The following is a 15,418-nucleotide window of genomic DNA, read 5'->3' on the forward strand; positions in this document are numbered from 1 at the left end:
TTCCCCCACATCTAGCAGCTGGTTTCCAGTCCCAGGGAGCGACTCAGGTTACTACCCTCTTGCCCACCCCAAGGCCAACCCCTGTGCCCACAAGGCAGCGGGTGAGAGACGGAAGGTACCCCCCCCCCGCCCCCTAGCGCCACGCCCATTTCCGCTTGGTGCCCAAATGGGAGGCTTCATTCCATGCCCCACGTGGAGCCGATCACACACAGTAGTGTTTCACGGTCTTCCCAAGTGCTGTTTTCCCTGGGAAAGGTACACAGCGCTCTCTTGACCCAGACGCAGACCCAGACCCAGGCCGGTGGGCATTTCGGCTGGGTAGCCCAGTCTTCCCAGGTGGTAGCCTCTGGACGCGGGTCGGAACTTAGGAATTAGAACCCCCACCCCTGCACTCCCCCCCGCCCCCAGCCTTCATTCCGGCTTCACACAAAGGCGCGCTTCTCGGCTGGGCGTCTCTGGGTGGAGCAAGGGAGTTGCGGCCGCGACAGTGCCTCGAGAGCAGGGGCACCCGGGACTCCACCACCACACCCTCGTCCTGCCAGCCTGGCGGGGCTGCACACGCCGCTGCGGGGTTCCCCCTTGGCGCTGAGCTCCCCGCTCCTGCAGCGCCGCTGGCCTCGGACTTCGCGGGCCGTTTGGTCTCGGGGGAGGGGCTCGCCGACCCCTGCGGAGCTGTCCCCGCAGGAGGGCGGGAGCGAGCCCGGCAGCTCTCGGGTTGCGGAGGCAAGAGGCGGAGCAGCACGCCGGGCAGCCCCGGCCCGAGGCTTCTACCTCGCCAGCCCCGCCGCTCCGGCGACCGCTGCCTCGGAAAACTTTTAATAAGAACCAGATGTCGAACTTTCCCCGAGCCGGTGATTGGGTCCCCGCCGGGGGCCGCAGCCAATCAGCGCGCTGGGAGGGCCCGGAGTCCCGGCCCGCCCGGGCGCCCGCGGGGATCCAGGTTGCAGGCTGGCGCGGCGCAGCTAGCGGACTGGCGGGCCGGGCGGGCCGGGCGGGGACGCGCTCTGCAGCGGGGCAGCCCAGGAGCGGAGCCAGCATGCGGGGGGACCAGGCAGCCCGGCGACTGGCGCTGCAGCCGCCGCCGCCGCCACTGCTGCTGCTGCTGCTGCTGCTGCTGTCCCGGGCTGCGGCGCTGCACCCAGGCGAGCTCTTCCCCTACGGGCAGTCGCGGGGGGACCAGCTCCTGCAGGAAGGCGACGACGAAAGCTCTGCCGCGGTGAAGCTGGCGAGTCCCCTGCACTTCTACGAAGCCCAGTTCAGCTACCTCTACGTAAGTCCATCCCCCCGCTTGGTGTGGAAACCCGCAGATTTCTCGCAGCTTCTTCCCACGGGTCAATGTAGTGTGGATCTCCCCGAACCCCTGTTTTCCAAGGGGAGGAAATAAATAGAACGCACGCCGGGCTGTCCCCGAGCGCCCCCGGGGTGGGACCTGGCTTTGCAGCGATGCTGCTGACTTGCTTGCTTTGCTTTACCTCGAGAGGAGGGGCATTAATTCAGACCCACAAATTCTCAGCCACACAAGCGTCCCAGGCAGGAAAGGAGGTGGGGATGCTGGGGCGGCCAGTGGGATTTCCAGGAAGGACCACGAGAAGGCTGCGCGCTTCGGCAGAGCTGGCGGGTCCCCCCTCGGACCCGGAGGTTTTCTCCGGCGCTGTGCGGGAAGTGGGAAGATACGTGGACCAGAAGTTTTAGGGGATTCCTGGACCCATCGCACCGCGCTGTGGGTTGGGGTGGCGGGTGGGACGTCGGCTGCAGTTGGCGCTGGTCGCCCTGAATCCGGAGGCCGGTTCCCAGAGGGTGGAGAGGGGGGAGCGTCAGGCCCCCGGGCCGTTGCCTTCCCTCCGTGCGCAGCAGGGTGGGCGCGCACATTTGGACCCGTGGTGGCCGCCCGTGGGCCTCCTGCCGCGAACGCGAGCGTCACCTTCTGTCCTCCTCCTCCCACAGGTGGGCACCAACGGCATCATCTCCACTCAGGACTTCCCTAGGGAGACCCAGTACGTGGACGATGACTTCCCCACAGACTTTCCGGCCATCGCCCCCTTCTTGGCGGACATCGACACGAGCCAGGGCAGGGGCCAGGTCCTGTACCGTGAGGACACGTCCCTGGCCGTGCTGGGCCAGGCCGCCCGCTACGTGCGCGCAGGCTTCCCGCGCACCGCGGCGCGCTTCACCCCCACTCACGCCTTCCTGGCCACCTGGGAGCAGGTGGGCGCCTACGAGGAGGCCACCAGCCGGGCGCCGCCCTCAGGAGAGGTGAGTGACCCGGGGTGCTTGGCCGCGGGCCAGCGGAGGGGTGGGCTTGAATCCTGGGCTGGAACCCCGGGCCGGGTTTGGAGTTGCTCTCGTGCTGAACCTGATGGGTGGATGGGTGGCCCCAGGGCTGAAGTGGCTTGGAAGCGAAGAAGGCTGTTTTCTCCAGGGGTCCTCTAAGGTGGGCCTGAGGGTGACTGCTTCAAGCAAGGGAGTATGAGGGCCCAGTCCAGATGCGGAAGGCCCTCCGAACACAAGGAGGTTCACTGTTAGGTTGTTTAGAGTCACCTCTAAGTATCTAAGAATTATTTCTAATTATATGTTCATTGAAGGAAAACATCAGCAAATACAGGCAATTTAAAAAAGAACAACCATCCATTTTCCTACCACTCAAAGATAATCACTGTTAAACATTTTCATTTCTATATTCCAGAGGTTTTTTTTTTTTTTTTCCTACTGATACCTGTATTTATCTGTCACTGTCTGGTAACACTAACGGGTTCACACAGCACATACTGTTTTATAAAAGATTTTTTTTTCACTAAATAGTATATTGTGAGTATGTTTCAATAGCATCATCTATACTATTTGCATAATATTCCACCCAGTGAATTTGCCACTGAGTCCAGGGGTCATTAAGGTTATTTCCAATTTTTCATCATTATAAATAATTTTATGAAGCACTTTTTTTTAAGCACTTTTTTTTTAATTTTTTTTTTTATTTATTTATGATAGTCACAGAGAGAGAGAGGCAGAGACACAGGCAGAGGGAGAAGCAGGCTCCATGCACCGGGAGCCTGACGTGGGATTCGATCCCGGGTCTCCAGGATCGCGCCCTGGGCCAAAGGCAGGCGCCAAACCGCTGCGCCACCCAGGGATCCCCCCAAGCACTTTTTTTTTAAACTAAACATTTCCACATGTCCTTACTTGATATTCCAGGAAGTGGAATTGGTGGGCCACAGAGGATATACTTTTTATAAAGGTTCTTGATAGCTTTTGCCAAATGCCCTGCATACATCAGTTTACATGCTCCCTAGTTTGTAAGAGAGTGTCCTCCATTCGTTTTATAGTCTCTACCTAGGAAGGTAAAACAACCCAAGCTCCCAGGCTTTAGATTTGGCAGCAACATTTAAGGTACTCTAAATGGGGGAGCCCGGGTGGCTCAGTGGTTTAGTGCCTGCCTTCAGTCTAGGGCATGGTCCTGGAGTCCCGGGATCAAGTCCCACATCGGGCTCCCTGCATGGAGTCTGCTTCTCCCTCCACCTGTGTCTCTGCCTCTCTCTGTGTGTGTCTCTCATGAATAAATAAATAAAATCTTTAAAAAAATAAATAAATAAAGTACTCTAAATGGACATCAGGTGGAATCAGGGTAGCTTGGCAAATGGGGAACTGCCTCATTCCTGGAATAGTTAAGGTCTTCCTCCCGTGAAATTAGACGGAATCTAAAATGTCATACTCGAAGGGCTGAAACTCTTATAATTTATCTCTATTTTAACTCATCAGAGTGTTTCTAAGTTATAGAAAGATGGCATATATCCTCCCTAGAAGATTTTTTTTTCCTCCCTAGAAGATTAAGTAGTTTGCTCACTCTCACTGAATCGTTCAAGAAGATGGCCATTCTTGTTTTGTGTTCAAAAAAGAAAAGAAAAATAAGAAAAATATTCCCAAAAGATATCTAAGAAAATCTAGAAATAAAAGATATTTGAATTTGTGATTTTTTTGACATTCTTTTTTTTTGTCAGGCAGCATTTAGTTTTGTTTTTTGAGTAACTTTTTTTACAGTTGTGGGCTTGACATTTCAGTTATTCAGGGCAACAGAATACACTCAATTTGAACAAATATATTGGGCACTTCCCTTTTGCAGCGCATTGAGCTAGGTGGAGGGCTGGAGAAAGATGAATGAGAAAGGGCTCTCCATTATTATGTTGCATTCATTCATTCACATTCATTCATTTTTGTATATAAGTTTTAAAAACTTATTTAAAATTAGTGGCGCCTGCTTGGCTCAGTCAGTTGAGCTATGGACTCTTGATTTGGGCTCAAGTCATGATCTCAGGGTCCTGAGATCAAGCCTGGTGTCAGGTTCCTGGCTCAGCAGGGAATGTTTCCCCTCCTTTCCTCCCTTCCTCCCTTCCTCTGCCCCTCCCCCAGCTTGTGTGTGTGCTTGTGTGCTTGTATTCTCTCTCTCTCAAATAAATAAATAAATACTAAAAAATTAAATTAAATATAACATATTTATAGTAAAAACTTAGGAAATAAACATTATTTATAATTATAATTAGCAGAGGTTACCACTGCTAATAGCTTATTGTTTTCTGTCAATCTTTTTTTGTAGACATGTATCTTATATGTGGTATATTCATATAAATGTGTGTATAAGTCATTTATATTTAAATGTAGTTAAGATTTATTCATCCAGCAAATTGTTTTTGCACACCTACTATAGTTCAGAACTGGTACAGATACAATGAAAGGACCTCATAGTTTAGTGGAGACATTGATTATGTTCAAATGGTAAGTGCAGTAGCATCTTCACTTGGAGACTAACTCCTCTACTTCCTGGTTAGGGGACTCAATCTGGGAAGGTTTTAATGAAGAAGCAGTTTTGAATCTGAGTTGAGCATAGTGGAACAGTCTCCAAAGAAATAGCATGTGACATATTACCCATGTTCTGTAAAGTATAATGTGTTTTGGGCATTGCATGTGGTACATTATTACTGAATAGGAAGGGTGTTTAGGCATGAGGATGAAAAGGCCATGGGGTGGGGGCAGATCATGCTCTTCTGGGAGTTTGGACTTGTTTCTTTGGCAGTGGACAGGTTTTGAAGAATTTTAAGCAAGGGATTGAATTTCTTTTTCCCCAGAGTTCTTTTTTGTCTATATTGAAAAGGTAAGGGCTCAAAGGAAAGACTACTAAGACAATTATTATATATGTTGTATATTCAAGCTACCTAGTTAATTCTTAAAACCATTATTTTATCATATTGTCTTCCCACAACAATCCTACAAGATAAGTACAAGAATTACTGTTTGCATTTCACAGATAATGGCAAATAGAAGATAATGCAATTGTCCAGAATTCTGCTCTTAATGAGGCAAAGGTCAGTTTAGAGTACACATTTGATTCCTAGTTTTTTTTTTATTGCCTTTATTTTTAAGTAATCTCTACACCCAGTGTGGAGCTTAAACTCATGACCCCAAAATCAAGAATTGTATGCTCTACCAACTGAGCCAGCCAGGTGCCCGTTTTGTTTGTTTTTTGTTTGTTTGTTTTCTTATTGCTTTTAGCCCAGATTTTTTCATGCAAGACCCATTTTCTTGGCTCAAGTAATGTAGGTGGACACAATGATAATTGTGCTTTTCCCAAAGACTTCCAATAAATAAGGCTTGATGTGATCTTAGTATCAGAGGAGTACTTGGCATCATATTTCATTCAAAGGAAAAATGGACTTGCAATGAAATTGGCTGGCAAGGATGCTGTTGATACCTTAATACTTCCAAATTAGCATTCCAGTGCTCTGAATTCAGCTGCACCTGTCTTACTTTTTCAACAATATAAAGATGAAGTTGAGTTAAGTGAGAGGAGTCAGAGAGATGAACAGTTGTACAGAAGTGCTGGGATGGTGAAATCACACTAGAGCTTTAAGATTTCATTTTTTCACAGCTTATTTGAAACCAAAAATTACAATATAGAAAAGGTGACTTCGTTACTTATTGTTTCAATTTCGCCTGTAGCATGGGAATACTGCTCTTTCACCCACCTTTCAGGGTGGTTGTGAAGACAATGACAATACAAAAACAGTTTGAAAGAAGATGTGGGTTGTGAAAGGTTAGCAGTGGCTTTGGAAGCAATGACTTAGCTTCATTCTTAGATTCCTAAGCTGTAAAATGGGGGACAAATGCCTACCTTACAGGATTGTAGTCAGAATTAACTAAGGTGACGTTTTTAAGTAGTCATTGTATTCTTTTAGACCTAGTGGATGTGGCTGCTCAGCCAATCTGTGTTCCTATATGTTGGCATGATACGGGCAGATTCTGGTTTTTAAATTTCTCTATCTTGTAAGGACTCAGTGATGTAAGGCCTTTACATTAGAACTCTTTAAATATTAGGTTTTCTGAACTACAACTTCTGTTTGATCTCTTTTGGGTGGGAACTACGGGAAGATTTGTAGATTCCAGCTCTCTTTTCTAGTTAAAATCATTCTTCAGATATTGCCATATGCTGAGTTGGCTTCAGAATTTGTTTCATTTCAAAAGAAGATAAGGGTTCTGTTTGGAGAGAGGATGTTTTTTCAATTACCCACATTGAAGGTTCTTCAGAATACTTTAAAGAGCTCTGTGATTTGAGTTCTTATTTTAACAGTTCTTTGGAGATAGATTTTGGCAAGCAGTCATCTGCCTTGCCTGAAGGGCTGTGTGAGTTCTACGTGGCTTTCTTAAACCTTGACACACTAACCCCTGTTTATCTGGGAAACTTGAAGATACCAGAGGAACAGGCATCTTTACCATTTAAAACTATTTCAGTTGTTGCCCTTCCTCTCCATGGATATTCACGGGGGTTATGACAAGATGTTGTACCTGATGTTGCAGGAATGGCAAAGTGTAACTGCAACTAAAAACAAAATGGATAAATATGGGGTGCCTCAGTGGCTCAGTTGGTTAAGCATCCAACTCTTGATTTCAGCTCAGGTCCTGATCTCAGGGTCGTGAGATCTACCTCGTTGGGTGCTTTGGATGTGTAGCCTGCTTAAGATTCTCTCCTTCCCCTGGCTCTCTTAAAAAAAAAAAAAAAGGAACAAATAGTGTTTATCAGTTCAGTTGATCTGAGACTCCTCAACTGTCATAGGTACCTCACAGGGCAAAGAAGTCACAGTATTGACCTTCAAAGAACTTGTTGACGGAGACATAAAGAGGACTGCTGTTTACTTCAGCTGTGGTTTGCAGGGAGGGAGAGAATTGTTTTGTTGTTGTTGGACGGATGGGAGTTATGGAGAACTGGTCACACAGATCTTTGTGATATGGGGATTGTTTTGTTGACCTTGAATGTCAGTTGAGCTGAAAGGGCTGAAAGAATGGATCTCAAGAATGAAGCAGCAGGAGAAAATGTTCTAAGTAAGGCCTTGTTCTGGGAGCAGGCTGAGAGAGCTGAGGTGGGAGACATGGATGGAGTCATGGGGCCGTCACACATGAATGGAAGGTTGCCCATTGGAGCCCATCGGGACTAGAGGGTGTTGACTTGTTTCAAGGGATGATTGTCGTTGATGCAGGGTGGTGAATCCACAGAGAGAATGAGAGGTAGAAGGACTTCATTGTAGCTTTTTGACTTCTGGAGCTGAAGTCCAGAAGACGGGAGGTCTGGGTCTATCCGAAAACATTTAACCTGAGGCTAAGACATAGCTGTGAAGATGTGCTGAATAGAGACATATATGGAAATTGGTTCATGAAATGTTTAAGCTTTCCTAAGGACTAAGAGTCAGGAAGGATGTCACATTAGAGACAAGAACATATATCTTTGAATTTTGGGCAGGATCTGTAGGATTTAGGGCATAAATAAATGAATGAGGGGAAATCAAGCATGTGACAGCAACATACAGGTACTGGGAGGTGGAGAATTAAAGTAAGGGATGGAGGTTAGTGCTCACACCAAACACTGGAGGCCAGAAGTCAGTGATGCTACCACTGTAGAGAACATGTGACCCTAAGGAAGACTGGAAAGAGAACTTTGTGACCCCTGTAGGATTTACCCTACTTCTGAATTTTTATCGTAATTTTTGTAAGCCACTATAGGTAAACCTGTTTGAGACAAGGCTGGCACCATTCTGTTTCTTTGCCAAATGGCTGAAAATTAATTAAATGAATTGTAAATTTAGAAGCCTGTAAAGGAGCATGTTTTGTATCCCTCAGCCTGGTTCTGCCGAGTGTCAAGTCAACATTGATTGGTGATGTCCCATACCTGAAAGGGAGAGTCGGACCCTGCCTGGTTCCTGCTGACAACTCTGGCTTTTCTCTCTGATAACAGGATGGCAGAAACTTTGAAGCAAGGCAGCCACTGGCCCTGATCCTTTCTGTGCTACTTCTCTTCCCATGAAGGCCCCTCTCTCCTCCCTGGGATCCTGAGGAAGTTGGGAACCGGTGACCCTTTTGTAGGGTTTGGCAGCCCATCTGAGGGTTTATCTTCAGAGACAGAGCATGTGTGGTTCTTGCAAAGGCACTGGTCTCCAGGAATGTGAAGACCTTTCCGGTCTGGAAGCCAGTCGAGGAGTGTGTTGGGAGGAGGAGTCCTTCAGGACTTTAAGAAGTATGCTCTTTAGCAATTAGATGTAGAATTTTGTAGAACCAAGAGAGAGAACTCTAAAAGTGATCATTTGGTGTGTGGGTGGTTTTTAAACAGCCAAACTCTTTTGGCCTGTACTTTAGTATCATAAATTCTATCTAAAATCCTCCTATTCGCCTTTTTCAGTGGAGACAAGTAGATTAAAGACAGCCTTGCCACCTATATAATAAGTGCTTGCCTTAGGGATGGCGTATAAAAGGCATTGAATAAATTTTCATCAAACTGGATTTTTTGACTGACAGAATGAATAAAATAAAGTGCTAAATTCCCAGGCTCCACAGTAAAAGCCAGACACTCCCCTTCACAGCTCTGTTTATTTTCTCCCTCCTCTCCTCCCCCATCCCCTTCAGTTCCTCACAATCCATAGGACCCCCCCCCCTTATCTTACAGAATTTCTCTAAACTTAGAACCAGGGTTCTTCATATCTTACATTTGTTGTAGGTAATCAATGCCAGGAGCTTGGAAAGCTTAGCTTGTTACATGTCCTTTCTCTTTCCTCAAGTACTTTGATTTCCCTAGCTGAAGCTTGTTGATTCTGACCAAAGGAGTACTCTGAAGTTATGGAATCAATGCTAATCAATGACATAGTATGTATTATGTATAGACATACTGCAGAATAGGCTTTGTTTACATTTGGCAGGAGTTATGGTTTCCTAGCTTTGAGAAATTCTAGAAAGCATCTTTTGCCTTTTGTTTCTGGAACCGTCAAACTTTGCTGATGAAACTATCAACAACTGTAAAGATAACAAATATATAGCCCTCTAACTCCACCATCTTTAAGTATGTGAGCTTAAAGAGAGAAAGCAGGGGTGCCTGGCTGGCTTAGTCAGTAAAGCATGCGATTCTTTTTAAGATTTTATTTATTTATTCATGAGAGACAGAAAGAGAGAGAGAGAGGCAGGCAGAGACACAGGCAGAAGGAGAAGCAGACTCCACGCAGGGAGCCCAATGTGGCACTCGATCCTGGGACTCCAGGATCACGCCCTGAGCCGAAGGCAGATACTTAACCACTGAGCCACCCAGCCGTCCCAAGCATGTTCATTCTTGATCTTGGGGTTGTAAGTTTGAGTCCCATGTTGGATGCAGAGATTACTTAAAAATAAAATCTTTAAAAGAAAGCAAAATAAGGTAAGTGTGTCTATGTTAGAGAACAAAAAGAAAGATTGTGTGTTTTTCTTGAAAAGCATTTAACACCTGAATTGCTGTGTCCTATAAGCAAAATGTCAGAACTATACTTGAAATTAAGCATTGGAGAAAGGAAGAATAAACATTGGAAGAGTCTGAACACCATATGGGGAAGGGCCCAGGACAGAATGAAATGCAAGGCACTTTCCTATTGTTTGCTATTTTATTTAGTAAGATATGATGTTCTTTTCTGGCGCCTACTTTTGTCTGTCTAGCAAAATGGAGAAATAATACTCCATTTATTTAAAATGTTATTTAAAACATTGTTTAAAATAACATTTCTAAGAGTCACATTATTTAGGAAGTAGTGGTATTTATAAATAGCTCCCAGTTCCCTACCAAATTGTAAAAGGAGAGGGATTTAGTGAGAGAAGAGAGTCCTAGATATAATACCGGTTTAAGACAAGGAAATACCACTAACAGATTACTTGGGGGTATGGATGGAGATAGCATTATATAGGTAAAGGCAAAAAGCGTCTGGCTGAAAATACAAGAATAAATTGGACTTTAAGGAGTGATTTTATGAGGGCCTAGGTGTGGAGTTTGTGGCTAATTCAGACTCCTGGCCTCTCACTCTGGTCTGCTTTGGCTCTTCCTGTGTTTATTAATGTTCACAGGCTGCCTCTGTGATGCCTCCCAGCCTAAGCCTGACACCTCACACACCCTCATCTGGCCTGTACTATCTTCAACAGTAACTGTCCTGAATTCCAGCCATGGCCGTTCCCTTCTAAGTATGAGACTGTCCTGGGCAGAGACTCCCTTCTTTGCTCCATTTTCTTCAGCACCAAGCGTAATGCCTCATGTTTAGTAGGTACTTGGCTGAATTAATGTGCAAGTGAATTAATAAGTGGAGTTTACAAACACAGAAACAGCTAACCAGGCAAGATGGAGGTAAATACTAACCAGAAACACCCACAAAGGTGTTATGGGTGGTCAGAGAACAGAAATAAATCTACAGAGAATCATAGAATACTTCAAAAGGGCAGCATTAGAAGGTTAGGAGGGTTTCCAGACACAGAGAAACATGAGCAAAAATACAGAAGCATTAAAGTATGTTAAAGCACAAAGGGGAATATTACTCAGTGTGATGAAGACCCAGCGGATCTAAACCTGGGGAAAGAGTTTGGGGCAGTTAGAAACCACCTTGAATGGGATGCTAAGGAGTTAGGATGCCTAGTGGTGCAGGGTATGGACTCTAGAGCTGGCTGACCTTAGGCAGATCTGTTAGCCCACATGTCTTGTTTCCTGGTCTGTGAAATGAGGGTCAGATAACTCAGGTGCTGGTGTGAAAAGGCAGATGAAAGAGAAAAGAGAGAGGCTGTGAGAATAGTATGGAGGCTTTTGGTCAGCCAGCCAATGGCTAACACCATGCCTGCCCATAATAGGCGTTCAGTAAATGCACAAATGAATGAATGAATGAATGCTCCACATGAGTGCCCAAGGCAGTAAACTAAGGCAGCAATTGTGGGAATACACAGGTGAATTTTGGTACTTGCTTTTTTTTTTTTTTAAGATTTTATTTATTTATTCATGAGAGACACAGAGAGGCAGAGACATAGGCAGAGGGAGCCTGAGGCAGGACTCCATCCCAGGACCCCAGGATCATGACGTGAGCCAAAGGCAGATGCTCAACTGCTGAGCCACCCAGGTGCCTGATACTTGCTCTTAAAGATGGTTGGATGAGAGAAGTTTGAAACCTTAAAAACATTATTTTTGGAACCTATGGTTCTTACCTATGCATATTACAAGTATCGACCTAAATGATAAAAGAGGATTATGGTAATGATATAGCTTATAAAATTACAACTTGAAGAGGAATTTGAATAGAAAATAATATATAAAAGCAATTTGGAGGAATCCTGAGAAGGTAGGAGACCCTTTATACTTTAATGATGCTTTGCTTGCATTGTTTTTTCTATTCTTATTTAATTAAGAATCTTACCTATTTTTTTTGTGTGTTTGTTCGTTTTTCATAGCTGAACACTTTCCAGGCAGTTCTGGCATCTGATGAATCTGATACCTACGCCCTCTTTCTTTACCCTGCCAATGGCCTTCAGTTCTTTGGAACCCGCCCCAAAGAGTCTTACAACGTCCAGCTTGAGCTTCCTGCTCGGGTGGGCTTCTGCCGAGGGGAGACTGATGACCTGAAGAGAGAAGGACCCTATTTCAGCTTGACTAGCACTGAGCAGTCTGTGAAAAATCTCTACCAGTAAGTAACATAGGGCATAAGCCCTTCCCTGTCAGATGTAAGGACCCTTTGCAGCTACCCAAACTTGAGTGGCCATAACACCATTAAATAATATCTTGATGACTTCTTTTTTTTCTCTCTATTTAAAGATTCTATTTATTTATTCATGAGAGACACACAGAGAGAGAGGCAGAGACACAGGCAGAGGGAGAAGCAGGCTCCCCATTGAAAGCCCGATGTGAGACTTGATCCCAGGAGCCCTGGATCACAACCTGAGCCAAAGGCAGATGCTCAACCACTGAGCCACCCAGGTGCCCCTCTTGGTGACTGCTAAGGGAGGCTTCAGGTCAAAACCAGGAACTAGATTAGACCCTGGGAGGAGCAAATTCACCAAAATATAAAAGGCTCTCTATCCTTTCTGCCCTATTTGGTACAGACATCAGAAACAGAACAGTGTGTATGTGTTTGCACAGCCACTGAGGCTTGCTATGGAAAACATTGCTCTTGGAGCCACATAAAAATATCCAGTAATATAACAGATTTTTCCAGGTTAATCATTTCACAGGAAGAGATGTTGTGATTTAGTCATTTAGACAGATACACGTTAAAAGTTAAGTCAAGAATAGTGTAATTTGGAGCAAAGGGAAAACCAAACACATTGGTAGCATTCAGAGGTCTCAGGGTTTCCGTACAGCTTCATCAACTGAAACCACACTGGTTGGTTTTCCATGAGGTAGCCGGCACATTCCTGAGACCCATCAGAGGCTTACTCTACTAGTGCAGTAATAAGCCCCTTTGCTCTTTGTCGGTCCACATAGTACCATATCTGGGTTAGCACCAGTGGGTATTTGTTAATTTTAGGGCTTGCGAAAAAAAAAATCTTTGCTTTTATTTCTTTCCCAAGTCCGGGTCTAGAAGCCAGGCGGAATACACTGGTTACTTAGCCTCGCCTAACTGCTTCTCCCTTCCATTACATTATTCCTGGGCCCTGGAACACCTTACACTTTTGCATGCCATCTGCTTTGCTCAGCTGCCAGCAAGCAGGCCCTACAACCAAATATGGTTACTTAGAGCTGGCATTTATTGAGAGCTTGTTATTTGCCAAACACCATGTAAAACACTTTCCACAAGTTATCTTAATTAAAACTCACAAGAATCCTAGGAGGTAAGTTCTACTATTTTTCTCAATTTGACAAATGTGCATAGGGAAGTTAGATTGCCTGTGACCTCAGAGTTATTCAGGGGCAAGTTCAAAATTCAAGCACGAGCCTGGAGTTCTGAACTACTTCTTTTGTGCTGAATCCTCGTCTCCTTTCCCAGTCTTATGACCCACCTTGGGCATCTTTAGGTCTCCACCCAGGCTGCCTTTAGAAATCCAGTTGTGAGAAAACTTAGCTCTTTGCTTTCTCTTCTATGGTTGCACCTTTCTCTTCCACTTTTCCACAGATTCTCTTCTCCTCACACATTATTGAGAGATCACAATGGGCCGAACACTTGAAATACAAAGATGTCTGAAACATAGGCCCCGCACACACTAACAACCTGCACTCTGGTAGGGGCGACACACGAACAGATCAACAATTCCAGAGCATTGGAAAGAGTGCCAGCAGTACTCAGGGTACAGGAGGCAATGGGGGCCAAACAACCTGCAGGAAAAAGCAGTTGTGCTTCCTCACTGCGGTGATAAAGACCCTTTGGAACTAGGAGACACATGCGCATGCACACACACACACACACACACACACACACGCAGCGCTCGCATTTACCTCTGTCAGTGCCTGCCCTCAGTTTGTATTTTTGATGCTTCTTAGAGATCTCCAACTTGCTTGATGAGAACAGAGAAAGATGTGGTACAGAGGGAGGGACTTTTCTTTAGTATAATCCATGCTTAACATAAAAAAGAAAGCACAGACTTTAAGCACAAATTACCCAGTATCACTACCCATTTCACGTGATAACCAGTGTTAGTTATTTGAGGACTGTAGGACCATGCAGAAACTTTTAAAAACCAATATGGTTCTTTTGCTATCCATGCGACATTTTCCCATTTATCACTATTTTATAGGTATCATTCAGGAAGATACGTGTGTTTTTTCTTTTAATCATTTTAAGACTACAAAACACTGCATCATAGTTATACTATACCATTAAGATAATAACTTATTGATGAACACTTAACATGTTTTTTTTTATTTTTCTCATTATAAATATCATTGCAGAAACAGCAGAACACACGTTGCTCAGATTCTCATTTCCACTAACAATAACTTCTTAAGAGTAGAATTGCTGAGAAAAGCTATACACAGTTGAACATTCTGATGAACAGGAACATACTGCCCTTCCGAAATGTCCAGTGTATGTCCTCACAAGATAGAGCTGTGATCAATAGCTTGTCAATATTTTATTTTATTTATATATTTATAAAGGTTTTTATTTATTTTATTTGAGAGAGAGAGAGAGAGAGAGAGAGTGCACAAGCAGGGGGAGGGGCAGAGATAGAGGGAGAAGCAGACTCCCCACTGAGCAGGGAACCCAACAGCGGCCTCCATCCCAGGACTCCAGGATCATAACTTGAGCCCAAGGCAGATGCTTAACTGACTAAGCGACCCAGAAGCCCTCTTTTCAATATTTGTGAATCTGATCAGTGTAAATGTTATTCTCTCATTCTGATTTCTTTGATTAGTAGTATAATAGCTATTTATCTATCTTTGTGACTTCTCTGCCCCTGTCCTTTGCTATTTTCTGTTGGAATGTTTGCAAAGAGAGCTCGTAAATAAGAAAAAATATAATGAGGATATTAATCCTTTTATATGATGTGAATATATTTGTCCAGTTGTTCATCTTTAAAGCTATTTACCATCTAGAAGCTGTAAGTTCAGGGTTGGCAAAGTTAGTCTCTTCCTTTATGATTTTAGGTCTTTGTTACTCTTAGAAAGTCCTTCTATACCTTCAATTGTAGGAATGTTCCTCAATTTAATATTCTATTTTACTTTTCATTTAAATTTTCAAAAATACACAGAAGAATGGAGGGAATACGTAAATGAACACCCAAAATCTCATCCCCTGGATTTAGAGTTGTTGATATTTCACCATATTCATCTTTTTTTAAGTATTTTAAAGTCAATCTCAACATTAAGGATCCAGGACATCACTAAGTCTCAAAATTATGTACAATAATGTGTCATTATTATTTGTTTGGCAAAGATTTTTAAGCATACATTTTCCCAAGCGTGTTAAAAGTAGAGAAAACATAAAATACTCCATCATTCCCTATTTGTTTTCAAATAGCCAGATTTTAGACAAAATATGTGAATTTTAGAGATTTCTAACTTGATGGTCTAGCATTCTGAAACCTAATGTCAAAATTTCAGTATGGTCCTCTTAGTTAGCATGTAGGCCTGGTTCTATTTGGTTTTATACTAGGGAAAACTTTGAATCTGATCTTAATAGTCTTTCAGTTT

At 44.4% G+C, this 15,418-nt stretch overlaps 1 protein-coding gene across 2 annotated transcripts in view; it reads left to right on the plus strand.

The window, feature by feature from the left end:
* The first annotated feature begins 600 nt into the window (after nucleotides 1-600).
* The window catches only part of NID2 (nidogen 2), a 61,609-nt gene continuing 46,791 nt past the window's right edge, over nucleotides 601-15,418 (plus strand). Inside the window, exons 1-3 of one of the 2 annotated variants that reach the window (XM_055303757.1) lie at nucleotides 601-1,270; nucleotides 1,945-2,253; nucleotides 11,746-11,978. In XM_055303757.1, the coding sequence (XP_055159732.1) occupies nucleotides 830-1,270; nucleotides 1,945-2,253; nucleotides 11,746-11,978 (983 nt within the window). In that variant the 5' untranslated portion in view covers nucleotides 601-829. The remainder of the gene's footprint in view (nucleotides 1,271-1,944; nucleotides 2,254-11,745; nucleotides 11,979-15,418) is intronic. The other variant, XM_055303756.1, reaches the window with a different exon arrangement.

The sequence above is a fragment of the Nyctereutes procyonoides genome, unplaced genomic scaffold, assembly GCF_905146905.1.
Source record: "Nyctereutes procyonoides isolate TBG_1078 unplaced genomic scaffold, NYPRO_anot_genome, whole genome shotgun sequence".
NCBI lineage: Eukaryota > Metazoa > Chordata > Mammalia > Carnivora > Canidae > Nyctereutes > Nyctereutes procyonoides.